The sequence below is a fragment of the Nicotiana sylvestris genome, chromosome 9 (assembly GCF_000393655.2).
Source record: "Nicotiana sylvestris chromosome 9, ASM39365v2, whole genome shotgun sequence".
NCBI classification, from domain to species: Eukaryota; Viridiplantae; Streptophyta; class Magnoliopsida; order Solanales; family Solanaceae; genus Nicotiana; species Nicotiana sylvestris.
In genome coordinates this window covers 91,848,739-91,864,146 of record NC_091065.1, presented here as the reverse complement: position 1 = coordinate 91,864,146, position 15,408 = coordinate 91,848,739, and the positions used below count along the sequence as shown (strand labels likewise).

The following is a 15,408-nucleotide window of genomic DNA, read 5'->3' as shown; positions in this document are numbered from 1 at the left end:
CTAGTGTTGTACTATATAATCCCAAATATCATATTTGCACGCTTATAATTAATATCAGCTATATTTTGTGGTAAGTATTAATATCAGCTTAATTCTTGACTCCTCCTGCTGCTTCTTCTCTTGCAAATTTCAGTAGACTACCATTTTAGTACTAGTTACCTCTCAATTCTCATTATTGATGTTGATTAATTCTGAGTGACTTAAATTTTTGTCATTTTGGTTCGGTGATTTTGATTTATGTATTTTATCAATACAACTTGAATTATGAATTACTAGTTGATAAGTTAAAGATAGAGTGTTGTCATAAAATTTTTAAACATCTCAAATGAAAAGACTAAAAATTCAGAAGAATTGAGACATGATAAGTAGCGTGTGACCTTAATTGACTCTCACCAGAAAAAAAATCCTTAATTGACATGGAAAATTCCAATCAAAAAGAAATAAAACTGACAAAATGAAGAAAAAATTATGCGAGGCGGGGCGGGTGGACGCGGATAAAAATGTTATGCGGGGCGGGTTGAAATTTTGTGGGTTAAGATAGAACCCGCACCGCACCGCTTGCCATCCCTGTGCATGTGCTTTCGCATAAGGGTTTGCAGAATTATTTTAAGGGGTAATGCATCTGTATGGTTCATGATTGCTGTTTTATTGAATGACATGAAGGTTGGATGTTACCCCCCTCCGGTTCACAATAAGTGACCAGTTTCCTTTTAGCACGCCCATTAAGAAAATGCTAAATCCTATACAAAAATACCTAATATGACTAAACTACCCTTATTAAATATTGGTCACATAGTTATAGTGAGAAGTGAGAAAACTTTTTAGGGATATGCACATAAGGGTAAAAGAATAAAAACAAATTGAATTTTTTCTTGATTACCTAACTGGACACTTATTTTGAACCAAAATGAAGTAAACTGGTCACTTATTGTGAACCAAAGGGAGTAAGGTTCAGCTCACGCTTCTGTCAGAATTTTCAATTCTATGATGGTATCTCGTTTTCAGCGTGAAATACTACTAGTTGCTTCGACGTAATGATGGCACAAAGTATAGGGGGTTCACTGGACCACTAACGAGGGGAGCCTAAACGAGAAAGGCTGTATTGGAGATGAACCTCTACTTACAAATGGTTAAACGAGTGCAAGTTGATGCAAACCAGAAGAGTTTAATTAGACTAATGCAAATTCTTTTTGTGACTGACATAATTGTCGAATTTTTTATGCCTCCTCAACTGTTATGTACTAAAATCTGATTCGGTATTAATACACTCATATGCGACTACGCTTGTGGCCTCAATATATAGATGCTTGAAATGAAAGACAGGTGTTGCAAAAGATTATTCACTTGGATGACGCACTGATGCTCCACCCCCTGGGGGTTTTCCTACTAATAGCAGCCAGAATTCGGTTCTTTCCTCCCCATGCCTGCTTGCATCCACGGATACAGTGAATCTCTTCCAGTATGTCCTTTGGGTTTACACAGGTGTTACTTCACAGATTTTTCAAAGGGAAGAGACGTGACAGAAGAAAGGGAGGTACGAAAGAAGGGGAAAATTATACGGAAGGGAGACAAGACGGAATTCAGTGCCCAACAATATTAATCATAAATGGTGACAATGGCCAATTGATGTGCAAACAAAAATATGATGAACAAAAATTGGCTTCTCCTACACAACATTCTAAATTTGAAAAATATGATGAACAGAATCCATTGTAAGACATGGCTTGTGGTTCCTTCTGTAACATGTCAGAATAACATGTCAACTAACATCACCCCTGATATTCCAGGTGGTCACAGATGTTGTAAGAATAAAAATACAGGAAGCAAGGCACAGCTCCTCAAGCGTGCACGTTGGAGCAATCAGATCAAGCAGGACGATCAAATTTCCTGCAAATACTAATGCTCAATTGATGTGCTAATTTCCTCTCATGCATGCAGGCAGATCAACGGACAGTATCTGGGCACTTCTTATTTAGATCAAAACTGCCAATTCCACCACCGGCAAGGCAGCAACCATAATAATACTGTGCATATCATAATGAGCAGGCTAGACCCATCTCCAATTCAAGCATTTCTTTCCATGAAGGTACATATGCCACAATCAACGTAACAGCTACAAAAATCTATTTGTCCCAGAAGACCATTTCATCTCTTTGAAGGAACCGCAACCTTCTTTGCTGGTGCAGATTCAAGCTTAGGTAGCAGTTCTGATACCACCTTTTGAACGGAGACACGGTTCACCTGATGGTTACCATTTATAACCAATTTTGACAGCACAGTTAAATCCTGAGTGTTCACTTTATCATTCAGTACTTCATCCCAAAACTTATCATCCTCGTTCAAATTTGATTCCTTCAATAGTTCCAGGACCTTCCTCAAACTGGCAACATTTCTACCAGCACCACACCCCATAGCAGTTGCAGCGCCCACCGCATTCGCAAGGGTTAACGTATAACTCAAAGGCAAGTCATGTATGAAGCCAAATGCAATTGCAGCCACAAAACTATCTCCACAGCCCACAGTATCTATAATATTGACCTATTACAGACAATGGGTAGATGAATTGCATGTATCAGATAGAATAAACATTTGTCAACATGTATATATCAAATTTGGGAAAGATGCACTAAATAGAAACTGTACGATTCCCACTTATTCCGAGTGGGAGAAGGAGGAAGAAAGTTATGTTGTTTGGTCATTAGTCAAGTGCTGCACCCTCTAAGTGGGGGTCTCTGAAGAAAGACCCCAAAGTAAAACAGAAATATCCACAGGATATGCTAATTAATGCCAGAGGGAACAAGTAAACTTTTGTTAAGAAGATGAATCGAGTAATTTTTCACAAGAAACAACATTTCCAATGGGTCACGAAAATTGATACCTTGAAACCAGGTGCACAAGTTATGCTTGATTTGGTGATTAAAATTGAACCCTTCGGGCCCATCTTAACAATCACCCACTTAGTACAAGCTCCATTCTTGAGCAACTCCTGGCCCGCCAAGATTGGGTCATCAATACCAGTTAAAGATACTGCCTGGAGAAGACAGTGATTCAGATAAGTAACAGATATAAAAGAGTGAAGAAAGGGAAAGAGGTGATTGCAGTAAAACCGTCCACTGATTTTCAGGAAAGGAAGTCATAATTTCAGCAACATGACCAGAATATACAAAGTATAAATTCAGCAACGAGAACCATATAATACAGCAACAAGGAAAAAGCCAGCAAATCAGCTCGAACATCATGTTACCGTTGTTCTAGAGGTCAACTTTACAACTACAGCAAACCAACTCTTTGATACTAGGGATAAGGCTATATCCATGGCTTAACCAAATCCTAGACCCTGCCAAATGGAGCCCTTTTTGCCTTCCTTTCTGTTCTCACACTTCCGCTTTGTTTCCTCTACAACTTATTAAATTTAAAATGTATATGAAAACGAAAAGTAGAAAGAGGTGGTGGTAGTGCAAGGAAATAGGTGCAAGGAAATAGGTGCTACATAAAAGTGCTTTTCAAGTAACCGTGGGTAGTTTGCTTTAATTTTCCCCTTTGTACAGGCAATTTCTAATTTCTGATACAATTAAAGGTGCTTACCAAGTAACTGATCATTGTTTGGGTTGAAAATCAAGAGAATTAATACAGTTATAGTTTAGAGTATATCTAAGTTAGTAGTATAGAACATTCTAAATAGTTATTTCACAACCAAGGAATATTGGTAGATGGGAAAAGCTTCTTAGCCTACATTTTCCTTGTTTAGGAAACTTAACTTAGTCTATAGTTTCCTTATCTCATTGAGCTCCTATAAAGCTTTTATGCATTTTTTTAAAACAAGTACAATTTCATTGATAATGGGAAAGCTCCTGTACAGAAGAGGTATGCCAAAAAAGTAGGGAATCTACTAGAGATATGATTCTCTATGTAATGGTCCACGCAAGTGTGAAGATTTGACTGAGGAAAATGGCAAATGGGAATATCACCCAGTTAAACCAATTTTCCCGCTCCCTAACCTTGTAATAGAATCAGATAAATTGTGAAAAAAGGAAGATATCATGCAAAGGGAAAAGGGGGCTACATTAGCCTACAAATGCAAAGAACTACACAGCCTAAGTATAACTTTCTTGAACTTGTTTATACCATAAATATTAGCTGCTTCTGAGCTGCATAAAATTTTGTAAATCAACCCAAATTTCAAGCAGTACTCCAGATTCCAGTATATACCAGAACCTAGCCAAATATCACATGTTCAGTAAGATAGCTTTTAGCTATCAGAAGAGCTCTTTCAAAATGAATAATTTAACTCATTAAACTCGTAGGAAGAACTGCTTATATTTAGCATCTTCAAATAATTGGGTTATATCCTATTAGGGCACCAACCAAGATGCAGGACAGCAGAAGGCACGAGCAATAAACTGATCGATAAAAAAAAGAAAAAGAAAAAAAGAAGGCACAAGCAATAATAAGTTACAATGTGACCAAACAATTTTTAGAGTATGACATACAAACCTCCTCTGAAGTCAGGAGAAGCACTTCACTCATCCTCAACAACTTGCCAAGTGCTCTTTTTTCTTCAGGTCTTCCTGCAAGAAGGCTCTTACCTCGTGGTCCAGGGTCAAAAAAGATAGATGTCCCAGATTCAACAGCACACTCAATAGCAGATTCAAGAAGGTTCGGGGAGAGCTCATCAAAGTCATAACCATTGCAAAACAGGATCTTCGATTGTCTAATGGCCATCTTTACCTCAGTAGATAGTTTGTTCATCCAATTGAATGCAGGATCCACATTAAAATCTGCACGACTGGAAAACATTAAACATCTTAAAGGTTAGACTACTCTGAGGAACATCAAGTGGCCCAGACACTGAGCAAGCAAAGACACCCCAGATGGGAGGGGGAACAAAAAGAAGTAAAGGAAAAGAAAACTGGGAAAAGCAAGATGAAAAGGACCTGCAAAAACCATGTCTCTGCAAAGGGTCCACTAACACCCAGCATAGTAGTGTTTCATAGTCAGAACTTGGAAGATTAAGTACTTCACTCTGCTCATTCATCCCAACAATACTAATCCCCTCATCACTAAGCACATCAATGAGGAAGCGTCCATATATTTCATCGCCAACATGGCCAATTGTGATACAGTGAAGGCCAAGCCTTGCAGCTGCTATAGCCACATTACAGTTTCCACCTGCCTCCCAATACCGCTGAAGCAGAATTAAATTATCAGGATATCATTTTACATGGTTATGCAGATACAAGAATTGGAAATAATATAAGCGGATTGATGCCTGGGGGCACATACCACCTATTCTTCAGTAGCGCTATGCAATATGTGGACAATGCTTTAGTATTTCTACATCGCACTTAATTGAGGAGAGGTCTAAACACCATATATAGGACTAGATATCAAGAACTAGTGAATTGCAAATAAGTTATACATCCCATAATTTTGCAAATGTTAAGAGATACAACTGAGGAGATCATGCAAGCTTTCAATGACGTGGATATCCAAGCACATAAAGTGCAAATTTTACTTTGTTAAAATTAGTTGGTCCGAACCCAAACGCTGGTACCTTGAGTTAATCATCAAGGTAGTTCATTAAAGCTGCAAAGGAGCTCAACCATATTTGATCCACGTTTTCATTAGATGCCTTATTAAAGTTTTGATGCTCTAATAACTAGAGTTTCACAACTTAACAGTGTCTCATTGTTGATAAACTACTCGCAGCTAATGCCGTCCATTCACCATATTGATAGTTTTAAAGTATGAAAATTATATATAATCATCAACATAGATTGATTATTTGTTCAACAAACCAAAGATCCATATGGAAGGACTTGTTTGGTAATAAGCATAAATAGGGGCTTTTGTGCTAGACAAACTTCTCGAGTTTCATAGTACTGCTTGCATCCTAATTGTTTTTTCTGGGAGCTTTACAGGCTTTCTGATAGTATGATTGATATCGCTTCATTTGTATAAAATTTTCACAAACTTTCAAGACTTCAATTTTTTTTTAATAATCGAGAAAACCAAGCAACCGGTGGCGCATGGTTGAAACCCAGTGGATAAAAGCCCCCTCTACCCTTCTCCACTTAAATGCCATGCCTTGTTTGCAACAAGGTTCAAAATCTTGATGTGCACATTGTGTTATCAAAGCCGCACTTAAAGCGCGTTTAAGCCTTGGAGCGAGGCTCAAAACATATTCAGTGTGTCGCCTCCCTGAGCGGGCGTTTTAGTGTTGCCATCAAGACTCTAAGGCATATTTTTCCTTGCCAATGAGCATAATACCGAAGAGACGATGCTAACCAATTGATATTTCATTTAATCATAAATTTTCTTCAATTTCTTTCTCCATATATTTGGTATTCATGCTTATAGATATTAGTCTTGGACTACCCATACATATTTGTAGTTTTTCTCCATTTGCGTCGTTCTTCATCAAAGCTCACGCTTTATTTGTGCTTAAAACCCCCAACAAACCTTAGTGCATTTTTGCGCTTTTCGCCTTTTGATAACACTGTGTGCACCTAACTCATGCATCACCTAGCTTGCGGGCAAGAATTCAAATTCATTAAATTATTTAAAATTTTAAAACTTGAAGCGATATTTTCTCTACCAAACAAACTTTTCAACCATTAATTTTAATATTTTCTTCTATTGTCCTAATATAATAAATAAAGTCAAATTCATATATATAAATAGCACAGAGAGAATACTTGGTTTCTACAGTGGCACCAATATCCTTGTCAACAACAACAACAACAACATCCCAGTATAATCCCACCAGTGGGGTCTGGGGAGGGTAGTATGTACGCAGACCTTACCCCTACCCCGAGGGGCAGAGAGGCTGTTTCCAGGAGACCCTCGGCACCAATAGCCTTGTGAACCCAAAAAAGTTTTTGTTGCTACCAACCCATAACAACAAACAAACAATAACAACTACGCCTTAGTCCCAACTTGTGGGTTCAGCTATATGAAATCCTCACTGATCATGTTACTTCGTACAAACTCATCTCAGACTATTATTAAAAATAAAAAGTATTGTAGAAAGTTTTTGTATTTTGCACTGACATATAAATCTCTGGAAGTCTAATCAACTCCTAGAAAAGGATAAGGCGTAAAGTAGAAGTACTAACATGACTAAAACTCAACAACAACAACAACAAAAAACCCAGTGAAATCCCACAAGGAAGTTATGAGGAGTGTAAAGTGTACACAGACATATCCATATCTTGTGACGGTAGAGGGGCTGTTTCCGAAAGATCCTTAGCTCAAGAGAAATAAAAATGAAGCAATAAGCAGACAGTAGCAACAACAAGGTAATAAGACATAGAAGCAAATGGTGCAACGTGCAATAACGAAGATCTAAGAATACGATACTATATAGAGCTGGAAATAATGACACACCATGTAATAGCTAGGGGCTATGAAAAGGAAAATACAAGACTAGTACTAATACTACTGGAAAGACTAGACGAAACTCTAGACTGCGTGTCAACCCACAACCCTAATCATCTACCTCCACACCTTCCTATCGAAGGTCATGTCCTCGGCAAGCTGAAGTAGCGTTACTTGATAGGCCTCCCTCTACCCCTCTTTTTACCCGTCATGGTCAACCTCTTACACCTCCCAACCGAGGCATCGTGGTCTCTCCTCTTCACATGTCCGAACCATCTCAGTCTCGATTCCAGCAACTTATCTTCTACGGGAGCCACACCCACTTTGTCTCCAATATACTCATTCGGTCATTCCTAATCCTATATTTCCTGGTATGCCCACACATCCATCTCAATATCTTCATTTCCGCTACTTCCAACATTTGGACATGAGATTTCTTGACTGGCCAACACTCGGCTCCATACAATATGGCCGGTCAAACTACTGCTTTATAGAACTTGCCCTTAAGTCTAGGTCATGCAGACATATTTCTTCCACTGAAGCAACAAATACGAATTAAAGTCTAATTAAGTAAGAAAAATCTGGAGAAAAAAAAAGAAGAAGCAGAAGCAATCTCCTTTCTTAATTTAAACTTGTATGTTGATTAATGAAAATAAAAACGAACCTTATCGGGAGGGGATTTGGATAACTGTTCCATATAAGCCTTGCGCTGGTCTAAAGGCTTAGGAGGTAATTGAGGGACATTGAGAACAATATCGATACAGAGATTCCCAAGAGTGGCAATATCAACATCTTTGACAGCAGTGACGCTTCTGAATTTGTCATCGCCATTGTTGAGAGAGTTAGGGCGGAGTTTAGGGACGGTAATTTCAAGGCCTTTGCAATTGAAATTGGAACAACGAAGCTTCTTCCTGAGTGGGTGAACTACATAATTAGGGTTTTGGGGAAATAGGTTTGGAGATAAAAAGGCATGGTGGTGGGTAAGGGTTGCAGAATTGGAAGAAGAAGGTGGTTTGAGGGATATGTTGGCGTGATGATGCATTCAGCTAACTCTCTCTCTCAGCAAGTGCTCTCAAACTAAATTTCAGAGGTATAAGTTTTTGACATTTGTAGGAAGAGAGTAACAAGTCAAAAAATGGAGATGGTACTACTACTAATGAACAAGAATAGTGTGTAGACAATAAGGCAAAAATGGAAATGGGATTAGGGGGATTGGATAATGGAGTGTGGAGGGCTAAATAAGTGACGGGACACCGGGCCCGGAATAGAAAAAAAAAAAAACTTAAGACAAGAGGGTGCCGTTTGTACATAGTGCCCCTTTATAACTAAATCTCTGTCGTATATGTTTTCCTACTTATTAGAAGAGGGAACACAGACACCTCTCCGTCAACGTGTGTGTTCCCTTAAATTTTCTAATTTGTCTGGGGTATTCCTGTAATTTCATTAATTTACAGCTCACACTTATAATTGCTGACTCTTTCTGCGGTCGCCGAACGCGTGGACTCCCAATTCCCATAACTTGTTACAAGCATCCACTTCCAAGTTGAGCATCCATGGCCCCAAAATCCAGCAGACCTCACTTGCTAAGTCAACAAATTCATAGAAGTTAGCCCTTTTCGATTCACCTATACCATAAAGAGCATGTTTATTCCAATCACTCCAGCATTTCATTTTATTTATGCTTTCTGTTCTACTTTTTCTTCTTCTGCAAAAAGATCAGATCTTTGTGGTTTTGGCTTGATTAACAATCTTTTCTTCAGTTTGGTCTTAAGATCCGTTTCAGAAAGCTGAAAACAAACTGAGGTTGGGTTCTGATTTGTTCTTTGTTTTTATTAATTTGTTTTGGATTTCTTATGTGAATTCTAAGTTGTCTTCATTTTTTCCCTGATGTTCTATTTTCTTTAAATCTTTAAAAGATTTTGGGACCATGGGAGTAAAATTAAAAATGGGACCCAAATAACCAAAAAGGGGAAGAAGTGAAGTAGAAGAAGAGTAGCGGAAGTTGCCATTGCCATATCCTCGATCCCCACGGACCCCCTTCTCTCAAATCACATATAGGTACTATTTTTATAATTCTGCAGATTCAGATTCAGGAAAATAAATAAAGAAAATAAATAAACAAACGAATACAAAAGCAAACTCAAAGCGTCATTCAGATTCAGATGGTATGATTTGAAGAACCATTCAATAGTTCTCTTTCTTCAATCTTAGGTAATGAAAATCCTACAGTGTTTTTATAAAATAATTTTCTTAGTTTCTTTTATTTTGCATTGTCGTTCTTTATTTACTGTATTTAGATTTTACAGTTTTTTGGATTAGTGAAATTGAGTATAATGTTATGTAGATTTTGGTTATGTTAATTAGTATGACTGTCATTGTCAAATACTTAGCTGATCAAGTTTAAGCTATTTGGTGAGATTCATAGTTAATGTTTCTGTGTAACTGTACAAAATATGTATTTAATTCTTCATCTTTAATATCATAGGAAAAAACCTTTTCTGTTTACTATATGGGGGGAATTGGCTGACAACGATGGAACTGAACTACTACAGTAGCTACATAGATATCCTGTCATTGTTGCAAAACGAATAGCTGTTTCTAACTTTAAACAAGGTATTCACAAGTTACTTTACATCACACATGTACATCAATGTTTAGATTTGTTAACTTATTCATTAACAAGTACACTATATGATATGCAGAGGCTCGCCTGACAACAAGGTTCAATTCATCAATCTTAATCGATCCTTTGTACCCGCAGACAACAAATTTAATGAATTGGTATGAAATGTGTTTTATTTGCTCGCCAATACATTCCATTTTTTAATACTATATGATTCCAAAAAAAAACCTATAATATCTCCTATTACATCGCAGGACAAAGGAGAACAAACATATGCTAATTGAATACACTCTCAAAAGTACATCAGAATCGCCTTCGACACTAAATGTTGCACCTTTTGAAGACCAAATAGTTCTCATTTCAACCATTCCTTCACAGTCCACTGTAAGTATATTAAAACATATGACTTGGGCTTACCATCGATTGTTCTTTTGCTTCTACATCGTATTAAAAATAGCCTTCTGACAATTATTGTTTTCTACCAGAAATCAACATAGAAACTACGTAAACAAAGAGAAATATTTTTCACCAGCAAACAAAGGAGTACCCCAAGACAAATAAAGCTCAAGAAAATTAGCCGAATATTTGTATACCTATAGAGATTTAACTCCAATAAGTCATAAAACAAATGCAATAACACATATATTAACATGAATAGAGAAACTAAACCTCTGTCGACGTTTTATAACACAATTTTTAGCTAAATGAACTTCACATAACTTCACATAGCGGATACGCCTAAAATATTTTCTCAGTATATTCTATTTCTGCTATAACATTACCAGTAACGTAACTCTTAGCAGTAAGACAAATAATATGGTCGCAAGAAATAAGAACAGAATGACACACCGATAACTGAATAACACCAATATTGGGATCGCCATTTTATCTTGCGAGTTATTCTATGTTGTGATTACTAAGTAGTATCTTTCTATTATTTTCTCAACAGGCACAAAGTTTTTATGTTGAAGGAGAAATATCATTACCAAGTGAGTTCCAATTTTTCTTCGTACTTCTATGCTCTGAGTGTCAACATCTAGCACGAATCAAGCGCAAAAAGAAAGTTCTTTGTATCAACTGCAAGCTAGAGAGAATGCTGATTCCAAGGTAATAATAGCTCTTACCATTGACACACTTTCAATAATGACATCTGACAGCTAAAACCTTATCATCGCACAAACACAATATTGCAGATGTGAATTTGAAGTTGAAATCACAGACGAGAGTGGAACAATAACAACAATGGTGTCAGACAAAGTAGCTGAAACAATGCTTTCAATGACAGCAGAGAAAGTATATGAAACTACCATTGCCCAGGTGTATATACTGCCAACTCTAGAATTATTTTGCGTGACTCCAAATTAGTTTAAAGTCTTCACTTAACTCAATCTGTAGCAAACTTATTCCCACAGAAACAGTTGTTACCTGTTGAGCATATCAGAGAGCACTTGCTAAACAAGCTGTTCAAAATTCATTTACAAAAAAGACTACTTCGAACACCAGATAGACCACCTGGCACCTTTGCTATCATATCTTACACGCAAAAACAGACTGTGTTCGACTCGGCACAGTCTTCAACATCAACTACTATTGGTGAGGGAAATAAAAGAAAGGTACAATCCATCACTTCTGCAGAAGCAAATCGCACTCCATCGGCACAAGATGGAAACCCAACCAAGAAACCACTCATAGACTCAACAAGTCGTCGGCAAAAATAGTCAAGGTTAGAAACTGATACTTCAGAGACCCTATTTTTTTAAGACCTTTTAACTAAGTTACTTTATATGTAAGCACCAAACCAAAAAAGCTGCATCTGCTAAACAACTGCAAACACAAACAGTAATTTCATATATAATAAAAGTTTTGTCGAGTAACAACATTGTTTATCCATCCATTCATGCATTTTAATTCTTTGTTAAATTATTTAGCTGGATGACATTTGCAATTCTCAATAGAATTTCTGTTGTCTGCTTTTAGACTACTAATTAATGAACACTTACATTTACTTCTCTCAATTTCTATCCATTACAATGCTTATTTTATGTCAAAAAGTAACCTTATGGATTTTGCTTATACTGTAAAGCCTATAGTTCTCACAGTCCAGCAGAATTTTGGAATTTTTTAACAATCCAAAACAAAATTTATGTACATATTCTCAACTACTATTTTACATTTAACTCTCACTTTGTTGTTCATACATGTGCCTCATCAGATTTGAAATGCAACAAAGGTCGCTCCAATGTATTTTGCTAGCCCACCGCTGTTGTAATACTTACATTGAAGGCAGATTTTGGTGTTGTTGTTTACTACAGTACATTCTTCCACATTTTGTGTAAATAGTAGATTTTCATGAACTGTCTACTGCAGTACAATGTTTCACATTTTGTATAAATAGCTTGGCAAACTGACTCTTACCAAGGCAGATTTTGGTGATGTTGTTTACTGCACTACAATCCTTCCACATTTTCTGTGATTAACTATGCAGGTTTTCATCAACTATTTACTATTAGCTATACAAACTAACTCTTTTCATCATAACTATAATCCAACAGTAAAACCATAGCCACATACCTATACAAAATAATATGCAAGCTTAGCTTAGTACTAACAAATTTACTTCCAAAAAGAAAAATTGACTATCAACACCTTTATGTTGACAAAGTAACATAACATATAACTAAAAGTATAACATTGTTAGTGTTGGGCCCGGGCGAAGCCTGGGCTTATCCTACTAGTATATTAAAAAAAAAGAGTTAGGGTCATAAAATTAAAAACAAGTTTATAAAGAGCATTTGAACCAATTGACAATACGTCAGGATATTGTTAATAAACCAAAATTTAAACCAAAATTTATCGTAATATTTAGGGCCTGTTGTCCATAAGAAAATTCACTTTTTTCGATTTTTTTTTAATTTTTTAAAAATTAGTATTTGACCATGAAAATTTAAAATTTCACTTTAAGTTGAATTTCAGAAATTTAAAAAACTCCAAGAAGTTATTTTTTAAAATTTTCACTTCAAACCATTCACAACAACAACAACAACAACTCGGTATAGTCCCACAAGTGGGGTCTGGAGAAAGTAGTATGTACGCAGTCCTTACCTCTACCCCGATGGGGTAGAGAGGTTGTTTCCAATAGACCCTCAGCTCAAGAAGACGAAAAGAAAAAAAGAAAAAATATATCAGTACCATCATGGAAATAATAACACAACATAAGAACCAATGAATAGATGAAAGGTAGAAATAATGACCAGTAAATAATGCACGACACTATAAAAATGGAAGAGTAGTGTAAACACAGCCCTGACCACTAGTAGTCTAAGACTAAATCCTATCAGCCTAACCTCACACTGGAAGACAAAATATGCTCAACTACCTCCTAACCCACAACCTTAATGCTCGACCTCCAAAGCTTCTTATCGAGTGTCATGTCCTCGGAGATATGAAGTCTCACCATATCCCGCCTAATCACCTCTCCCCAATACTTCTTAGGCCGCCCTCTACCTCTCTTCGTATCCACCAACGCCAACCGTTCTCACCGCCTTATCGGGGCATCCAAGCTCCTCCTCTGAATATGCCCGAAGCATCTGAGTCTCGCTTCCCGCATCTTGTCATCAATAGGAGCCACACCCACTTTCTCCCGAATATCTTTATTCCTAATCTTATCCATCCTACTGTGCCCGCACATCCACCTCAGCATCCTCATTTTTTCTACTTTCATCTTCTAGGTATGTGAGTTCTTAACTGGCCAACACTCAGCCCCATACAACATGACCGGTCTAATCATCGCTCTATAAAACTTACCTTTGAGTAGCAGAGGCATTTTCTTGTCACATAGGACTCCAGATGCTAACCTTCATTTTATCCACCCCACTCCTATACGGTATGTGACATCCTCGTCGATCTCCCCACCCCCATGGATAACTAACCCAAGGTACTTGGAAACTACCTCTCTTGGAAATGACCTGTGATCCAAGCCTCACGTCCATGCCCTCCTCCCTCGGCTCGGCACTGAACTTACACTCAAGGTATTCCGTCTTTGTCCTACTTAACTTGAAACCCTTTGATTCAAGGGTCTGTCTCCAAACCTCCAGCCTCTCATTAATGTCACTCCGTGTCTCATCAATCAGAACAGTGTCATCAACGAATAACATACACTATGGCACCTCTCCTTAAACATGGTGTGTCAGTGCATCCATCACCAGAGCAAACATGAATGGGTTTAGCGCAGATCCTTGGTGTAACCCCTTAACAACCGAAGAATGCTCGGAGTCGCCTCCCATTGTCCTAACCTGAGTTTTAGCTCCATCATACATGTCCTTAATCGCCCTAATGTAAGCAACCGGCACACCTTTAGCCTCTAGTCATCTCCAAAGAACCTCCTTAGGAACCTTGTCATATGCTTTCTCCAGATCAATAAACACCATGTACATATCCTTCTTCCTATCCATGTACTGTTCCACCAACCTCCTAATAAGGTGGATAACTTCCGTAGTAGAACGACCCGGCATGAACCCGAACTAGTTGTCTGATATAGACACTGTCTTCCCCACCCTCGCTTCTACTACCCTCTCCCACACTTTAATGGTGTGACTCAATAGTTTGATACTCCTATAATTGTTGCAACTCTGGATGTCACCTTTATTCTTGTACAAAGAAACCACTATACTCCACCTCCACTTGTCCGACATCCTCTTCGTCTTGAAAATAACATTAAACAGCCCTATCAGCCACTCCAGACCTGATCTACCCACACACCTCCAAAATTCTACCGGAATCTCGTTAGGCCTGGTAGCTCTGCCCCTGCTCATCTTTCGCATAGCTCCCACGACCTCCCCAACCTTGATGCGCCTACAGTACCCAAAATCGCGGTGGCTCTCGGAACGCCCCAACTCGCCTAACACAATATCCTGGTCCCTTTCTTCATTCAGAAGTTTATGAAAGTAAGTTTGCCATCTCGCTTAATTTGGACCTCTCCCATCAATACTCTACCGTCCTCGTCTTTGATACACCTCACTTGATCCAGATCCTGTGCCTTCCTCTCCCTCGCCTTAGCCAGCTGGAATAGTTTCTTTTCCCCGCCTTTGGCCCCTAGATCCTCGTACAAACGACTAAAAGCCGCAGTTTCAGCCTCCGTGACCGCCATTTTCGCCTCCTTCCTAGCTACTTTATACCTCTCCCTGTTCGCACTCCTCTTAACCTCGCATGCGCTCCCTACTAACTTCATGTCCACTTTACCTTGGACCACTTCATTCCACCACCAGTTATATCCATGTCCAAACTATGGGTGTTTAATGAACCGGGTTGACCTAGTTCTGGACTGGCCTAGACCGGTATTAACCCGGACTAGCCCGGACTGGTGGTAGAGGGTCGGGTAGGGCTGGGTTGGGGGGTTAGGGGGTTGA

At 38.2% G+C, this 15,408-nt stretch overlaps 2 protein-coding genes across 5 annotated transcripts; one reads left to right on the top strand and one right to left on the bottom strand.

The window, feature by feature from the left end:
* Positions 1-1,579: 1,579 nt before the first annotated feature.
* LOC104210215 (probable fructokinase-4) lies at positions 1,580-8,707 on the bottom strand. The gene is made up of 5 exons (XM_009759056.2): positions 8,045-8,707; positions 4,935-5,185; positions 4,495-4,786; positions 2,879-3,031; positions 1,580-2,538 (listed from the first exon to the last, which is right to left on the bottom strand). Exons 1-5 carry the CDS (start codon positions 8,420-8,422, stop codon positions 2,146-2,148), a joined length of 1,467 nt encoding a protein of 488 aa, XP_009757358.1. The 5' UTR covers positions 8,423-8,707; the 3' UTR covers positions 1,580-2,145.
* Positions 8,708-8,851: 144 nt separating this feature from the next.
* LOC104210213 (uncharacterized) lies at positions 8,852-12,450 on the top strand. Of its 4 annotated transcripts, XM_009759050.2 has the most exons (9): positions 8,852-9,183; positions 9,297-9,438; positions 9,866-9,993; positions 10,083-10,161; positions 10,258-10,387; positions 10,953-11,110; positions 11,197-11,320; positions 11,416-11,726; positions 12,216-12,450. In XM_009759050.2, exons 4-8 carry the CDS (start codon positions 10,154-10,156, stop codon positions 11,719-11,721), a joined length of 726 nt encoding a protein of 241 aa, XP_009757352.1. In that variant the 5' UTR covers positions 8,852-9,183; positions 9,297-9,438; positions 9,866-9,993; positions 10,083-10,153; the 3' UTR covers positions 11,722-11,726; positions 12,216-12,450. The 4 variants fall into 4 exon arrangements, with proteins under 4 accessions (XP_009757352.1, XP_009757353.1, XP_009757355.1 ...); XM_009759051.2 differs by lacking the exon at positions 9,297-9,438; XM_009759053.2 differs by lacking the exon at positions 9,866-9,993.
* The last annotated feature ends 2,958 nt before the right edge of the window (positions 12,451-15,408 follow it).

Coding starts and splice junctions, on each gene's coding strand:
- LOC104210215 (XM_009759056.2), bottom strand. CDS start 8,422: ATGCATCATCACGCCAACATATCCCTCAAACCACCTTCTTCTTCCAAT. Junction 5,186..8,044: donor CCAAATCCCCTCCCGATAAG/GTTCGTTTTTAT, acceptor ATTCTGCTTCAG/CGGTATTGGGAGGCAGGTGG. Junction 2,539..2,878: donor CTTGTGCACCTGGTTTCAAG/GTATCAATTTTC, acceptor TGTCTGTAATAG/GTCAATATTATAGATACTGT.
- LOC104210213 (XM_009759051.2), top strand. Junction 10,388..10,952: donor CCATTCCTTCACAGTCCACT/GTAAGTATATTA, acceptor TTTTCTCAACAG/GCACAAAGTTTTTATGTTGA. Junction 11,111..11,196: donor GAGAGAATGCTGATTCCAAG/GTAATAATAGCT, acceptor ACAATATTGCAG/ATGTGAATTTGAAGTTGAAA.